Raw genomic sequence first — 16,173 nt, forward strand, 5'->3', positions numbered from 1 at the left:
TGATCACCGCGAAATGTCACGTCAGGGAAATAAAGGACAATGCGGGTTTCGCTTCGGGCGAGGACCTCAGGGCCTTGCTGCGCGTTCAGCATCAAGCTGGGTAGCAACGAGACATGGAGTTGTTAGATATTTTCGAGCACCAAGTTCATCGTGGGAGGCTCTTTTTATACCTGCAGAGCCATTTTTACGGTGTGACGATGACTTTGCACGGTCTACGTTTATGACGTGACTGACCGGGGAATTGCGTGATGTATGTGACGTGGCGTTACGCTAAAGTTTCATGCGCACGATTTAAGAGGAAGTGCTGTTGCAAACATCATTCGGCAACCTTTTTCATCTAATATTTAAGCGGAGCCCCTTCCTGCTCTCCTATGTACCAATAATACTGAAACGCACCAAAAACATTGAAAACTTGAGCCCAGCGCCTCCTTTCATTCACCAGAACACGTACTATGGGTTGGGGAGCGGAGGAGGGGTTGTTTGTTTGTTTGTTAAGAGAAAAGCCTCAAGAATTTTACATATCTGGGTCTTTTACTTCATGAAAACCCATTGTTTTTCAGTATCTAATGGCCATTATTTCATTCCAAGCATATGCAAGAAAAACTTATTTTTATTCTAACAGCTTACACTGAAAATACACCAAATTTATATTCCGCATCATTAGACTTAAGATTACAGTAGGGGAGGAATTGTTCAAATTCCAAAAAATGCTAAAATACTTACCACCTTTTCCACTTAAAAATATTAATCCTCCTCCTTAAAAATACTCATGAAGGCAGGTTTTATCCTTCTTTTAAAAATGAAGAAAATAGAGGTGGAGAGAAAGACAAACTTCTCTGGTCAGTGGAATATAGATGCAAGCATGAAAAACTTCCTTTGTCCAAAGCCCTGCCAGCTTTAGGTGGTATTGGAACTCAGAGGTTTCTTAACTACTCAAATTAGCCTATGGTTAACTAAGCTTATATTTTTGAGACGTGGTAAATTGATTACCAATTTTAAAAAAGAAATTTAAGGGTTAATTACAAAGTCGGGAGCACTGCCTTCAGTTAAAAGTTACCAGACACTTCTAGACAGACAAGGTTCTTTTGGTAAATCCGGTATCTTTTATTAGACCAACTCAAACAGTTGGAAAAATTCTTCTGAGCAAGTTTTTGGGTACAAACACCCTTGGTCAGGCTGAGGAAGCATCTCCAGATGGTCTGTGCTCTAGACACTTCTAAGGACTTTTCAGTTCCTTAAAACATTCCAGACTACACATACTGAAAGTTCCCTATTCTCAGTGTCTTTTAAGCTCGGCCATTTCCAAGAAAGAATTTTAGAGAACAAATATGTCGTTCGTCTATGCTGAAAACCTTTTACACCTTTTTTTTTTGTTAAGTTCTACCTCTTCAGTACTTTAGAACAAGGATGCGGGAGCTGGGGGTGGAGGGCTCAGGCAATCACACGGTGTTCAGAATATGCTCTTGCTGTCCTGATGAAAAAGTTGCCCAAGTTTTGCTGTAAGCATTCTAAAAATCTAAGAGTCCAATGAGTCACCTAGGATCAGACTTAAGTGTTAAATGATCTTACCTGCAACTAAAGTGAATAGGAGCTGCATTTGAACATATGATATAGAATACAAATGCTAAGTACTCTGAAAAAAAAGTCAGGGCACAGGCATCTCAAGCTGTCATCCACAATTAAAGGACATTTGATATTTCTGGCCAAACATACTAACCCATAGTTCCCCAGTAAGGTAGTGGGAGGTTCTCCATTTATTAGGGGCGCTGTGAAGATATATTCAGTAATGTTTCCTGAACATCCAGCATGGCAAAAGAATTACAGAAATATCCATGAGAAAATAAAATGTATATTCCATTTACTACGTGGAATCTATCGATGAGATCAAAACTTCCATGAATTTAAAGGGTAAAAGAGAAATACAAAATAAAGACGAGTTCATTCAAATTGAGCTGAGGCCATACGCAGACATATATCACAAAGGATAGAAGAGAAACACGAGGCATGTCATAGAATCATAGAAAATGAGGGTTGGAAGGGACCTCAGGAGGTCACATCTAGTTCAACCCCTTGCTCAAAGCAGAACCAGCCCCAACTGCATCATCCCAGCCAAGGCTTTGTCTAGCCCAGTTTTGAAAACTTCCAAGGATGGAGCTTCCACCACCTATCCGGGTAACCTGTTCCAGTGTTTGACTAGCCTCCTAGTGAGAACATTCTTCCCAATATCTAACCTAAGCCTCCCTTGCTGCAACTTGAGCCCATTGCTCCTTGTTCTGTCATCTGCCACCGAGAGCAGTCCAGCTCTATCCTCTTTGCAGCCCCCTGCAGGGAGTTGAAGGCTCCTACTAAATCCCTCCTTGGTCTTCTCTTCTGCAGACTAAATAATCCCACTTCCCTCAGCCTGTCCTCATAAGCCATGTCCCCCAGACCCTGAACCATTTGTCTTGCGCTCCACTGGACTCTCTCCAATGGGTCCACATCCTTTCTGTACTGGGGGGGAGCAAAACTGAACACAGGACTTCAGATGTGGCCTCACCAGTGAATAGAGGGGAAGAATCACTTCCCTTGATCTGCTGGCCACACTCCTACCAATGCAGCCCAGGATGCCGTTAGCCTTTTTGGCAACAAGGGCACACTGCTGGCTCATATTTAGCTTATTGTCCACTATCACCCCCAGGTCCTTTTCTGCAGAGCTGCTGCCCAGCCAGTCAGCCCCCAGCCTCTACTGGCGCATGGGATTGCTTTGTCCTAAGGGCAGGACTTTGCACTTGTCCCTGTTGAACCTCATGAGATTTCTTTTGGTCCAATCCTCCAATCTGCCTATGTCACTCCGAATCCTAGCCCTACCCTCCAGTGTATCTCCTACTCCCCTCAGCTTGGTGTTATCTGCAAACTTGCTGAGGGTGCCTCTATACCATCTTCCAGATCATTGATGAAGACACTGAACAAAACCAGCCCTAGGACCAACCTCTGGGGCACTCTACTCGATACCAGCTGCCAATTAGACATTGAGCCATTGATTACTACCCTCTAAGCCCAATGCGCCAGCCAGTTTTCTATTCACCTTACAGTCCATTTATCCAACCCATGCTTCCTTAGCTTTTCCTGCAAGAATGTTGTTGGAGACCATATCAAAAGCCTTGCTAAAAATCAAGGTACACCACATCCACTGGTCTCCCTGCATCCACAGAGCCAGTCACCTTGTCATTGAAGGCAATCAGATTGGTCCGGCATGACTTGCCCTTGGTGAATCCATGCTGACTGTTCCTAATCACCTTCTTCTCCCCCAAGTGCTTAGAGGATTCCTTGAGGATCTGCTCCACGATTTTTCCAGGGACTGAGGTGTGGCTGACTAGTTTGTAGTTCCCTGGATCCTCCTTTTCCCTTTTCTTAAATATGGGCATTATGTTTGCCCTTTTTCAATCATCCATGGCCTCTTCTGATCACCATGAGTTTTCAAAGATGATAGCCAATGGCTCTACAATCACATCAGCCAACTCCCTCAGCACCCTCAGCTGCATCCTGTTTGGCTCCATGGACTTTTATATGTCCAGCTTTTCTAAATAGTCCCCAACCTGTTATTTCGCCACTGTTGGCTGCTCACCTCCTCCCCAAACTGTGCTGCCCGGTGCAGTAGTCTGGGAGCTGACCTTGCCTGTGAAGACTGGGGCAAAAAAGGTATTGAGCACTTCAGCCTTTTCTGCATCCTCTGTCACAAAGTTGCCTTCCCCATTCAGTAAGGGACCCACACTTTCCCTGATCCTCCTCTTGCTACCAACATACTTGCAGAAACCCTTCTTGTTACCCTTCACATCCCTTGCTAGCTGCAACTCTAACTGTGCTTTGGCCTTCCTGACTTCATCCCTGCATGCCCGAGCAATGCTCTTATATTCTTCCCTAATTATTTGTCCAAGTTTCCACTTCTTATAAACTTCCTTTTTGTGACTTAGTTTACTGAAAAGTTCCCTGCTAAGCCAAGCTGGTCTTCTGCCTCATTTGCTAGTCTTCCTGTGCTTCAGGACAGTTTGTTCCTGCACTCCCAGGAAGGCTTCTTTACAGTACAGCCAGGACTCCTGGACTTCTGTTCCCCTCAGTCTGGCTTCCCAGGGGATCCTGCCCAAGTTCCCTGAGAGAACCAAAGTCTGCTTTTCTGAAGTCCAGGGTCCTTACTCTGCTGCTCTCCTTTCTTCCTTTCCTCAAGATCCTGAACTCAATCCTCTCATGGTCACTGCTGCCCAATTTACCATCCACTACTACATTCCCCACCAATTCTTCCCTATTTGTGAGCAGATCTAAAAGAACATGGTCCCTGGTTGACCGCTCCAGCAACTTCACCAAGAGGTTATCCCCAATACTCTCTAAAACTTCCTAGATTGCTTGTGCACTGCTGTATTGCCCTCCCAGCAGATGTCAGGTGATTGAAGTCCCCCATGAGAACCAGGGCCTGTGATCACGAAACTTCTGCTAGCTGTTTGAAGAAAACTTCATCCACGACTTTCCCCTGGTCTGGCGGTCTATAGCAGACCATCACCACGGCATCACCATTTGTTGCTCTCACCACTAACCTTAATCCAGAGACTCTCAACAGGCCTATCTCCAGCTTCATACCAGAGCTCTGAGCCATCATATGTCTCTTTTACATAAAGTGCAACTCCTCCTCCTCTTCTCCCCTGCCTGTCCTTCCTGAACAGTTTGTACACATCTGTGACTGTGCTCCAGTCATGCAAGTTCCCACCAAGTCTCTGTTATACCAGTTATGTCATAGCTCCATGACTGTGCAGGGACTTTCAGTTCTTCCTGCTTGTTTCCCAGGCTCCGTGCATTTGTGTACAGACACCCACGGTAACTAGTTGATTGCCCTGATTTCTCAGGAAGTATGATAGCACCTCCCCTGTACCCCTCCTGCTTGCTCTTCCTCCAAATCTCCCACTTCCCCACTTACCTCAGGACTTTCTTAAATACCCAGTAGACTAATTCTACCGCACATTAGCACGGCAGGCCAAAACCACACTAATGCAGAGCAGAATTAGTCTACTATGTATTAGCATCACAAAAAAGCGTATGCCAGCGCTACCGCCGATTACGCTGCATTAAGTTCGAACCTGTTATTACAGGTACGCAACTTAATGCACTGTAATTACAGCACATTAATGAACGTGTAGGAGCGCCCACTATTTCTTTGCACTGCTATTTCCTAATTTCAGTGCCAAACTTAAGTAGTTCCATGTAGTTTACTAATACGCCAATATCAAAACAGAAATTTGGGATGGAGAGAATAACCCTGTCAGACAAAGTATGGTTGGCTGAAACATGTTTATCGCAATGGATTTTGGCAAACTGAAGCTGTACAAGCTCTTCAAAAGAGGAACATCAATCCTCTTTCACCTATGAAATAATCATTTCAAACCACGCTCTGGAGTATTTTATTGAGAGACCACACTGCAGGGAGTGCAAGATATGCAAAAAATAATTTTAAAAACCCTACTGTATAAGAAGTAAGATTGACAGTTGTAAAAATCTACTTGTATTAACCACTTGGTTAGTCTTCTTTTCAGCATTTAGATGTTCACAAATCCATGAAATACCACTAGATTTTCCTCTTAGATGTTTTTTTTCCCTTTAGTTTTTGCAATTTCCATTTCCTTCAGTGAAAAATATTTAAAATAAAGTTACTGTACACAGATGAAGAAACAGGCATTGTAATCTGAAAGTCAGAAAAAGTGACACATGAATATTAAAATGCTCTATGAATAAGAAAAATGGCATAAAGATACATGCATATTTGTATCTAAATAAAGTTTTCCTAGCACTCAGTATTCTTTCAGTCACCTGGGATGAGACATTGCTTTTTGGAGAGTCGTTATTTGTTATCACCCATCTGAGCCGTACCTTATATTATGGCTGGAAAATTGTCATGCTTGTGTTTCCAAGGCTCAAATGGCCGGTATTTTACCAAATACCAAGCAAATAGGTATTTTACCAAATACCAAGCAAATAGGTAGTTGGGAACTAAATGCAGTAATAATACTTCTGATTTGCAAAGGAGCAGATACTCAATGTATTTCGGTGGCTTTGGTCTTTAAAGCATCACATGCCTTTCTAGGACTGTCTCCTATATCTCCTAATCTCTAGAAAGGCACCAAGTGTTGTCTGCATTGGCAGCACTCCCGGCTACTAGGAAGCAAAAATTTACGCCATCCCATACATGGAACAGAGCCCATATGGATATTGCAGATGCTGAGCCAGACACCTGGAGAATGCATGGATTCCCCTATGCACAGAAATTGCTGCTTTGAAAGGCGGCATCTCTGGAAGTCAGAGACATGTCCAACCTATCATTATTCAAATCAGAAGGAACAAAGGTATAATTTATCATCAATTAATTTTTAAAGAGCTTTATTTGCATACTACTGTATATATTTACTGTCAAAGAAAAACCTTAATTAGGCCCTTAGCAAGCCAGTATTTTTACGTTAAAAAAAACAAACACAACTCTGCTTAAAAACCTAATGGACAAAGTAAAATATTTTAAAAAATCTTATTCAAAATATTATTTGTTTACTGATGATTAACTTCAGAAAAGGTATATTTGTTTGTTCCCAAGTTTCTCTGCATGTTTATAGCCATACTTAATACCTGCCATTAACAGGAAAATGCTTAGCTGCTGCTCTGTGCACATGTATCATGTGTAAAGTAATTATTGTTATCTGCAAACCCTTAGCTGTAGTAACACGTTCAGGAAAAATGGCTCCAGGCTGTTAGGCACAACCATTATTTTTAAATGACTACAGCAGAATGGATAATATAATTCTTACCATAATTACTGTGTCTTAGTTACTAGTGCGGTTCCATTTTGAGCAGATGCAGTAGTTGTCAGAACATCCAGCTCAGGGGCATCAAAAAAGTATGCCTGCATTATTAGGGGGAAAATGACAAAAGTTTAGAAATGAGATAGGTCTACCGTTCACACCCCACATTGTTCATTTCCACAGCATATTCTTTACGCAGATGCAATTTTAGCATTAAGGAAGACAAGTTTTCAGTTTTGTATCAAGGATTGAAAGTGGCTAATTCCAAGCTTGGCTGTGAAATGTACTTAATAATTAAGATTCATAATGACAAGAAGGTTGATGACTTGGATCTGCTTTAGAAAGAAATATATTTCATATCAGTTTGTCCAATTGCTCATTATTTTACTGTTGGAGAAGAGGGGGAAAATAAAAAAAATATATATATATGAGATGCACTATTTGGGGACGTTTGTCATGCACTGCTTTTGGAGACTCTTCCACTGACGTTCATGACAAAGCCTCTGCACTTCAGCAAGAGGCAGAATTTAACCCTTCATACATCCTGAGTTTCATGGTACTGAATTCATTTACTCTGGGTTTCAACCTAGGAATTCAAAGACTCTAGAGATATTCAAAAAACCTGATTCTGGGACCTCTCTCCAGTTTTGTACAAAGGCAGAGTACATTTATTTGTAGCATTTAGATAGCACTAAGTTCTCTTATTTTCACATTTGAGTTGGTTCACAAAAGGATAGCCAGGTTACGTCTTTTATAAATTATAAATGAATATTTGATTAACCTTAAGAGATTCACTTATCTGATTAAGATAATTCCGCATATGATAAAAGGTTAAAGCTTTAATAAAAGGTTGCTATCATAAATACCAGGAATAATTAGGACTTGTACACGAGGAATACATTTTTGCATGTATTGTTCAACATACATTCTTGGTGTAGAAATAAATCAATTCTGCAGAAGTTTCTGTGCTACGTCTGAAATAACTGCAAGTCAGAGGACCTGACATTTTGTTGAAGTACCTCCTTAAAAACGCTTTTGTTTGCTTTACAGTGAAAGATATCTGCTCAAAAACAAACACTCTCCTAACGCCCAATTTAAATGTGGTCTTGGGACTGTAGAGGGATATTTTAAATCAAAAGTGGTAAATTTTAAATCAAAGAAAAAGCAGGCATCTTAAATGCTAAGAGAGACCCCTATCATACCAAACAGCCGACAGCCAGCAGGGCATGGAGAAGCACGATGGTCGCTATAGTAGCCAGCGCAATCCTGCGGTTATCATCTCGAACAGCAGGCCAAAATGTCATCACTAAGACAGACCCAGAGAGGCACAGCGCAAACATCACCAGAACCCATCGCACAGCTTTCTGTGGAATAATCCACAAAATCTGGAAAAAAAAAAGACAGGAGGTAGAGGGAGAGGAAAAAAAACCCTGAAAAACAACTTATGAAATATTCTTTTATCACAAGATACATATAACCCATTACAGCTCCACATACTGCAGCCACCCAAGGCTGATACCAAATGCTACTCCTGCTTCACTGTAAGCAGTGCCTCTGGCATCAATACATGCACATGTCTACGCTAGATCAGAGAAAGAAACCTCCAGCAGCTATACTCGTGCTGAGGCTCACTGTGTGGAACAAGTGAAATTATAGTGCACATGAATAAATAAGGCTTAAAGCAAGAGCACTTAAAAAAAAAAGTTCCACTTGCTGGGAAAGATTTTTACAACTCCCCAAGAGATGGTCTCAAATGAAGATGTGGAAAACAGTTCAGCCAGACAAACTTTTTCAGGTGCCAACGGTGCACCGCCTGTAGCAGCTACCAGAGGAAACCACCACATAGATAAACAGGAGTAACGCTCCATCCAGCAGGAAAATGAGACATTTCATATTAGGCAGCACATTACATCATCAAAAGGAGTTTGGATATCCATTGCTTTTTTGTCATGTCCTTGCCAACTAGCATTTTCATAGGGAAGGTAAAACACACTACCCAAGGCAGCCCTGGAAGTTTTCCATTCACACATTTAGTAATAAAACCTTTGATATGTTCCATAAATACACTTGATGAAACGATCGTTAGGCCATACTTACTGCTGTTGGAATATAGATGAAAAGTGAATAACCATAGACACACACTATCTCCAGGAATGAGTAGGAGACTATGTTCATAACTTTGCTATTTCTCCACATAAGGAACCCCCAGAGAGCCAGAGGAACTAGCCACGCATAAGCATAGATGGTTGTTGCAGCTATGGACACTATTAAGAAGAAGAGCAGATAGATTTAACACCTTGCTTGGAATATGCATCATAATCTAATTGACTCAAATTTTTAGCTTAAAAGCTGAAATGCTAAGATTAAAAACCTAGAGGCACAACTACAGACCTCTAAGGATCTATAGTCACTGACAACATTTGAATTGACTTTTTTTTTTTTTAAACCCATCATCAGCACCAAGCATGACTACATCAGAGGGGAAAAAATCCTGTTTTCCATTTCTTTGCTTTGACTATGAACGCAGTACCCTCAATTTCAGTATTTTCCATTTGTTGGGGAAATGGCAAAAGTAAAAAGAAAAACCTATTAAAATAAGAAACCATAACTAAGAACCATAAAAATTGAGAGGGAAACTCAGAAATAGGTGTAATATCTAAAATTACTTTCAACTCATTTATTGAGAGTCAATTAATCCAGTCAAATCAACTGACTAGATTTAAAATTGAAATTGTTCCTTTCAAATGAGGGCACGTGGCTTATGATGAGGAGAGGCTGAGGGAACTGGATTTATTTAGTGTGCAGAAGAGAAAACTGAGGGGGGATTTGATAGCAGCCTTTAACTACCTGTAGAAGGGTTCAAAAGAGGATGGAGCTGGACTGTTCTAAGTGGTGGCAGATGACAGAAGAAGGAGCAATGAGCTCAAGTTGCAGCAAGGGAGGTTTAATTTGGATATTAGGAAAAACTCTCTCACGAGGAGGGTGAAACACTGGAACAGGTTACCTAGAGACATAGTGGCATCTCCATCCTTGGAGGTTTTTAAGACCCAGCTAAACAAAGCCTTGCCTGGGATGATCTAGTTGAGGCTGGACCTGCTTGGCGCAGGGGGTTGGACTAGATGTGACCTCCTGAGGTCCCTTCCAACCCGCATTTTCTATGAGTCTATGAATTGCCAATCATTAAAAAAACAAACATAGAAACCACACAGTCCTTCATAAGTATTGTATTCTTTTTCATGATACAAATAGAGCCAAAGGGCAGGCAATTGGTTCCTCCTGTGTCTTTAGTAGAACAATTTGTACTGTTGCTTCCTTTCACATTATATTTTTTTGTCCTAAAGCAGGAACTGCAAAGCTCTTGGTAAGTGGGCTGAGTGTATCATCCAAGAGCCAACTCTAATTTAAGCACTGCCGCATCTTGTGTATCAGCATCCTCGTGCTTAAAAATGGTGGTGTGGGTACTTGAACTAAAGCTCATTCAACGAGCTTTAGTTCAAGCGCCCCCAGCATCATTTTTAAGCATAGGGATGCTGATACACAAGACACAGGAGGCTGCAATTGCCATGCTCCAGCAGACTTGATTAATCGAGTCTGCTCCGACATGCTGGAATTCCAGTGTGTCAGAGCACCTCCATGCTCACATATAGGCGCCCTATGTGATTACTTCTTGAATGAAAGCCACCTCCTGGGAGATATAGATATATCAGTGCCCCTCCAATCTTAAGATCTATTTGTTGCGTCTCTTTGGAAGTAATAATAAAATCATAAAGGTTAGGACCCTTTTCTTTATTACTTTATTAGTATGGCTTTATGCATTGCAAAAACTGTGACCCTTCTACATATGGCCTTATTAGTTAAAAAATGAAAAGAAAAAGCACACCGATTTTATGATGCAAGAACAAAAATAAACGTAGAAGAATATTCAGAAGACTGACAATGACTCACAAACCTTTTCTGAACTCAGGCACGTAATGGAACGTTGGCTTGCCCAGATGGATGAAGAAATTTGAAAGATTGCCACTGATAGCAATGGCAAAAACTAATGTGGCACATATCCAAAAGGGACCTTAAACAGAAGCAAAACAACTGAATCAGAGCAGGTTCTTCTGCGCTCTTGTTAAAATTAAAGAAAGGAAGAACAAACATCAGCTTCTTAGTTGTTTCCATTATGCAAGGATTCAGAGTAAAGATTATTACTGTTGGAACATACCATAAAGGTCTGGATTACTGCGGATATACAGTCTTACAAAGTTCTTCCCCGGTACTGGGAAAACAGAACCTTTTATTCTGTCTAGGACCTACGAAAAAACAGATTCAACAAGAAAAGATGAAACAACAGGTAACTACACACACACACTAATCCCCAGTATCAACTATTAAACCACTATTTCCCTTTTTGTGACACAAGATTATTAATATTACAGATCATAACAAACCTGATACGTGTCTACGTCAAAGAAAGTCTGGTAGTATTCAAATGTCCAGAAGGGGGCACTTTTCTTCTGTCCTGCAAGTAGCTGTAAGATAGGAGAGAATGCAATAGAAAATATTACAAGCATGCACTCTGCATGTTAGCAAGTCATTTTTAAAGTTCAGTAGATATCTTACACAGTAACTAGAATTCTCTCTCTCACTCCCTGTCTGAGGAACACTAAATATTATGATGAGCTTTTACGGTAAGCAAAAGAATTGCTTCACAATTCGTTCCCCCAGCGTTTAAGAATTCTTAGCTGGAGACCTTTGCTTTGTGAGCGTCTGTTCCAAAATACGGCATTCTCTTTCCAACTGGATTAGGATTCCTAGCTTCATTTTTCTTAGGAGATTTAGAAATAATGAAACCTACAACAATTTAGTATTATCCAACTAGTGTCCCCAAATGTAATAAACGCACCACTAAATGTACTAGAACATACAAGTCTTGGAGTCTTATGTTACACCAGGGGTGCTCAACCCCCGGAGCCATGTAAGTGGTCTAGAAATTTGGCAGAGGGGGAGTGATGGCAATGAACCCTGCTTCTGCCTCTGCCCCCACCACTCAAATTTCCAAGCTCCACATGACTGGATCTGGCCCCGGCCATGCCATTTCCATGTGATTGGAGTGGGCCCTGGCTGTGCCAGCACCATGCACCAGATCAGGCCCACAGCCTAAATTTGACCTCACTCATCCAGCTCAAGGGCTGAAAAGGTTAGGCACCACTCTGCCTTTCCTCCAGTATGTAAATGTGTGTTCACTGAGAGATGAAACTAAAAAGAATGCTTCCCTGCTCCTTAGCCCTTGCTGTATTTCATGTGGTGCACATGTCGGTATGCACATGTCGATGGGTACATTAGAAGCATGTTATTGTTACCTCAGTTTTGTCCGAGTCATCAGTCCCCAATAACTCATCGTCTTCCTCTCTCCCGGTATCTTGCAGAAGACCATGCTGTGTTTTGGGGTTTTCACTAGGCTCATCAACGCTTACTGTGGTGGCATCTGGGTTGACCGCCAGCAAATTAGCTGCATCGTCAAATTCTGCAAACAAGCATGTTACAGCAAAGGTTATTTTTAAGTGTAGAAGTTGTTGGGATTTTTAACCCGTTATTCCAAAAGCCCAGTTCTATGATTGTTATGGATTCCAAGGATACAGTATTTCTTACCACTTTGATAACACCCAGTGGGCCTGAATGGACTAAGCAGAAAGTCCCTTCAGTTAATAAAATACTGTGCCTTCTTCCCAACTAGGACTTCTCTTGGGCTAGGTAAACATCAGAGTCCTAAAGCTCATACATCCAGCCATCAGTGTCCTAGGCAGACCTTTAGCAAGGCTAAGCACACGTATGAATATCTGGCTGTGCAGAGCCAACTGTCCAACTAGACAGTAAGGATCAATCAATCAGTAAAGATCAGCTTCTGACTGCATCCCGTGTGTTGAACACAGGTAAGAATTAACCAATTAACAACATTACTTGCAGGAGCAGGCTTAAGTTTATATTCCCAAGGATCCAAGGCAGAAACAACAAACACTTCAAAGGCTTTAAAAAGGTATCACTGAGGTTAATTCAGTCTCCTTTTACTGGCCCACACCCCTAACATTTCCAAATGCGGAGAGAGGTAGTTAGCAGTTAGTCTGAAGTAGGTCAGAAGGCAGGGTAAAGAGGCACCTTTACAGACTAATAAATCAGATATATATATATATATACAACATAAACTTTTGCGAACCCGAGCGCACTTTCATCCGATGCTGTGAAAAGACTGCACAGAGCAGAGCATAAATGCCTTCTGATAGTTTACCTTGAAACTTTAAGTCATCTACAGCCGCCATTCATTCACAAGGCTCTGCCGCCAGCATCCAGAACTTTGCAATATCTGAAAGAGCAGATCAGCCAAAAGTAATCACCTGAAATGAAGAAAATAAGCAACAGCCAACGTTAAAAGAAAGCGACCTCAGCCTCCTATACAGCAGGACCTGCCCTCTGCATTGAGTGTGTCCCGCCTTCCTCACTGGGTCCATCCCCTGGCTGGCACATGAAGGCTTGTCTGCTGGACCCCAAAAAAAAGCACAACCCTTGCAGCAGTTTCACCCTCAAACACAGCGATATGAGCCTGGAGTTGGTGGCAATTAAGATCCCATGCCGGAGAAAGCCGGTTGAACCCGAACAGAGACATAAACCTGGAGTGCGGAGCTGGTGGCAATTAAAGAAAAAGCAGAGTAGATTTGTACCCTGCAGACTAACTAAGGTAGGCATCTAGGTATAGATAGAGATGATCCCGATATAGACACAGATGGTGCAGATACAAATAGAGATGATAAAGACATAGGTGATATAGATGACAGATATAGATGGTGCCGGCAGAAATACAGATACAGGTGATATGTAGATGATGCAACTACATAGATGATACACATACAGATGATGCAGATGCAGCTATAGGTGATATGGATATAGATATAGGCGATACAGATACACGTGATGCTGATTTAGGTGATACAGATGCAGATATGGCTATAGGTGATATGGATATAGATATAGGTGATACAGAATTGGATATAAGTGATATGGATATAGGTGATACAGAATTGGCTATAGGTGATATAGATACGGACACAGACACAGATGCTACGGATATAGGTGATGCAGATACCCATAGATATAGATACAGACGATGCAGATGCATATATGGGTGATATAGATACAGATGCGGATACAGGCGATACAGATCTGGGTACTGATATAGGGGATATCGAGGCCGATGTGGATACAGGCGATACACATACAAATATAGCTAGAGATGCTACAGAGGTGGCTCCAGGTGGTACAGAAGACACGGGTACGGAAGCAGGCGGTCTGGGTGCGGGTGCAGGCGACACGGCTCCCGGCGACGTACAGACACGGGTGGGCTGGGCTCGCGCAGGGACAGGCCCGGCAGGGCGGACCCGGTCACACGGGCACGGCGCCGCGCGCAGGCGCAGACAGGACCCGGCTCCGGCAGCACCCGGGCGGGCTGCAGCCCCTACCCCGCAGGACAGCGAGGGGCAGCGACAGCGGGTCTGCGCCCGTTAAAGCGACACACACCGCTGGGCAGCGCCAGCCAATCAGGAGCGCAGCTCTCTGTGTTGCCCCTCCCCTCTAGGCCCCCACAGAGGCCCGGAACGCCTTCTGGTAGCGCCAGCCAATCAGAGGCGTCGATGTATTCTTTTCTATTCCGCTTCGTCCTATGCTCTTAAAGGGGCAGGTGCCTCCGGAGAGCGGCAGCTGGGGGCCGGCCTGGCGCTCCCTGTTAAAGGGACAGGACGCCCCTAAAAGATCTTAAAGAGACAGGACGCCCTTAAAGGAGCGTAAAGAGACAGGACGCCCCTGGGCTCTTGCAGGAATAGGACGCCCTGCTTAGCTGGAGGCTGGGGGAGGGGCTGAGGCTCAGCATTGGCCCTGGGGAGCAGAGCAGAGGGGTGCAGCACTCAGCCCTGGGAAGAAGAAGGGGAGTTGGGGACTCAGATGGGAACTCGTCTTTTTTGCCTTTGAACCGGTGACCCTCAACCAGGAGCTGCAGCCCCCTAAGAGCCTGTCTGGGGTGCCCCGGGGTGCTGCGCAGGGCAGGCACTGCTGGTGTGCATGCACCCCTCGCAGGACAAAGCTGAGCTTTCCAGGAGGAATCTACGGTGCTAGAAACGCGCTGCCCTGCTCTGCGCTGTCTGGGTTCTTCGCAACAGAAAAAAAAACACACTTTATTATTTTTCTGTTGTCAAAAAAAACTAGTGAAAACAAAGAACTGGCATTTTCCGAAGGGAGCTACGAGACTAATGAAGGGGGCCTCGAATCTAAAAGAGGTGGAGAACCACTGCTTTCAACCCTCTCTTAAAAGACATCTTCTGCCTCGTCGCCCAAGGGAAGAAACTGTGACGTAGGCCCCAAAACAAGTCTTTTAAGAGCATTTTAGGGATGAAGGCTAGGGACAGACATTTAAAAAGCCCGAGCCTGGATTCAACCTTTGTAGGTTAGTCTAACCCGCCTAGACTGAACCGATTTGCAAGTGAGCAGACATTCATTTTTGCTTCTGGATACGCAAGCACATGCTTGCAGTGGCTCAGGCCAAAAGTGGGGGGCATTAGAGCAGCCCTCCCTTCCCTTCCATGAGGAGAGCTGAGCTGGGGTGGCGGGGAGCAGGGCCCTTCGCAGCTGGGTGTGGCTCTGTGACAGCCCGGCCTGGCGCATGGGTGGCAGCTGGCTGGGCTGCAGTGCGGACATGACACCGCTGCAGCTGTGGGCAGGACTTTGGCAGCAGGACTCTCCATGTGGGATGTGTTAATCGTGTCTGTGGCTGGCCGGACCAGCTTGGAGGCTCTGGCAGGCCCGGAGCCCAGCAACCACCCACCCCAGGGGCTTGCGTGTCTGCAGCTGCCACCGCTGAGCCCCCTGCATGGTGTGGACAAGCACAGCTCCTGTGGCCCCAGGCTGAGCTGTAGCCAGCTGGGAGGGGCCCTGGCTAGGCTGGCTCCTTTGCGCCCACCATCAGCAGCACTCATGGGCCGGCCCAGCTCAGCCCCCCAGCCCCAGTCTCAGCCGCAGGTGAGGCAGGGAGATGGTGGGACCATGTCAGCCAACTGCTCCTAGGAACACCCCCACCCCTGCCACTGTAGCAGCGAAGGGGGGTTACCCTGCCGCAGCCAGGTGGACCCTGGCTGTGGTCCCCGGGGGAGAGAGGAGGGAGGAGGGGAATAAACCCCCTCCCTACCTCGTTAGCCTTAGGGGGGTACACCAGGCCGGCGTCTGGCCGACGCCTGCCCCTGCTCCGGCTAGAAAGCAGAGGGGTGGGGTTAGCCCTGTTCTCTAGAGACAGCCCAGCCCAGGGCTGAAAAGCATGCTGGGATGCTGGAGGACTGTGGTT

At 44.2% G+C, this 16,173-nt stretch overlaps 1 protein-coding gene across 2 annotated transcripts; it reads right to left on the reverse strand.

Annotated features, from left to right (window-relative positions):
* Positions 1–5,407: 5,407 nt before the first annotated feature.
* Positions 5,408–14,361, reverse strand: YIPF1 (Yip1 domain family member 1). Of its 2 annotated transcripts, none has more exons than XM_014598631.3 (10): positions 14,066–14,361; positions 13,081–13,155; positions 12,158–12,321; positions 11,246–11,326; positions 11,020–11,107; positions 10,759–10,875; positions 8,907–9,073; positions 8,012–8,194; positions 6,816–6,910; positions 5,408–5,704 (listed from the first exon to the last, which is right to left on the reverse strand). In XM_014598631.3, the coding sequence occupies exons 2-9, from the start codon at positions 13,109–13,111 to the stop codon at positions 6,821–6,823; spliced, it is 921 nt and encodes a 306-aa protein (XP_014454117.2). In that variant the 5' UTR covers positions 13,112–13,155; positions 14,066–14,361; the 3' UTR covers positions 5,408–5,704; positions 6,816–6,820. The 2 variants fall into 2 exon arrangements, with proteins under 2 accessions (XP_014454117.2, XP_014454115.2); XM_014598629.3 differs by having other exon boundaries at positions 13,081–13,186.
* Between the last annotated feature and the right edge of the window lie 1,812 nt (positions 14,362–16,173).

The sequence above is a fragment of the Alligator mississippiensis genome, chromosome 5 (assembly GCF_030867095.1).
Source record: "Alligator mississippiensis isolate rAllMis1 chromosome 5, rAllMis1, whole genome shotgun sequence".
Classification (NCBI taxonomy): domain Eukaryota; kingdom Metazoa; phylum Chordata; order Crocodylia; family Alligatoridae; genus Alligator; species Alligator mississippiensis.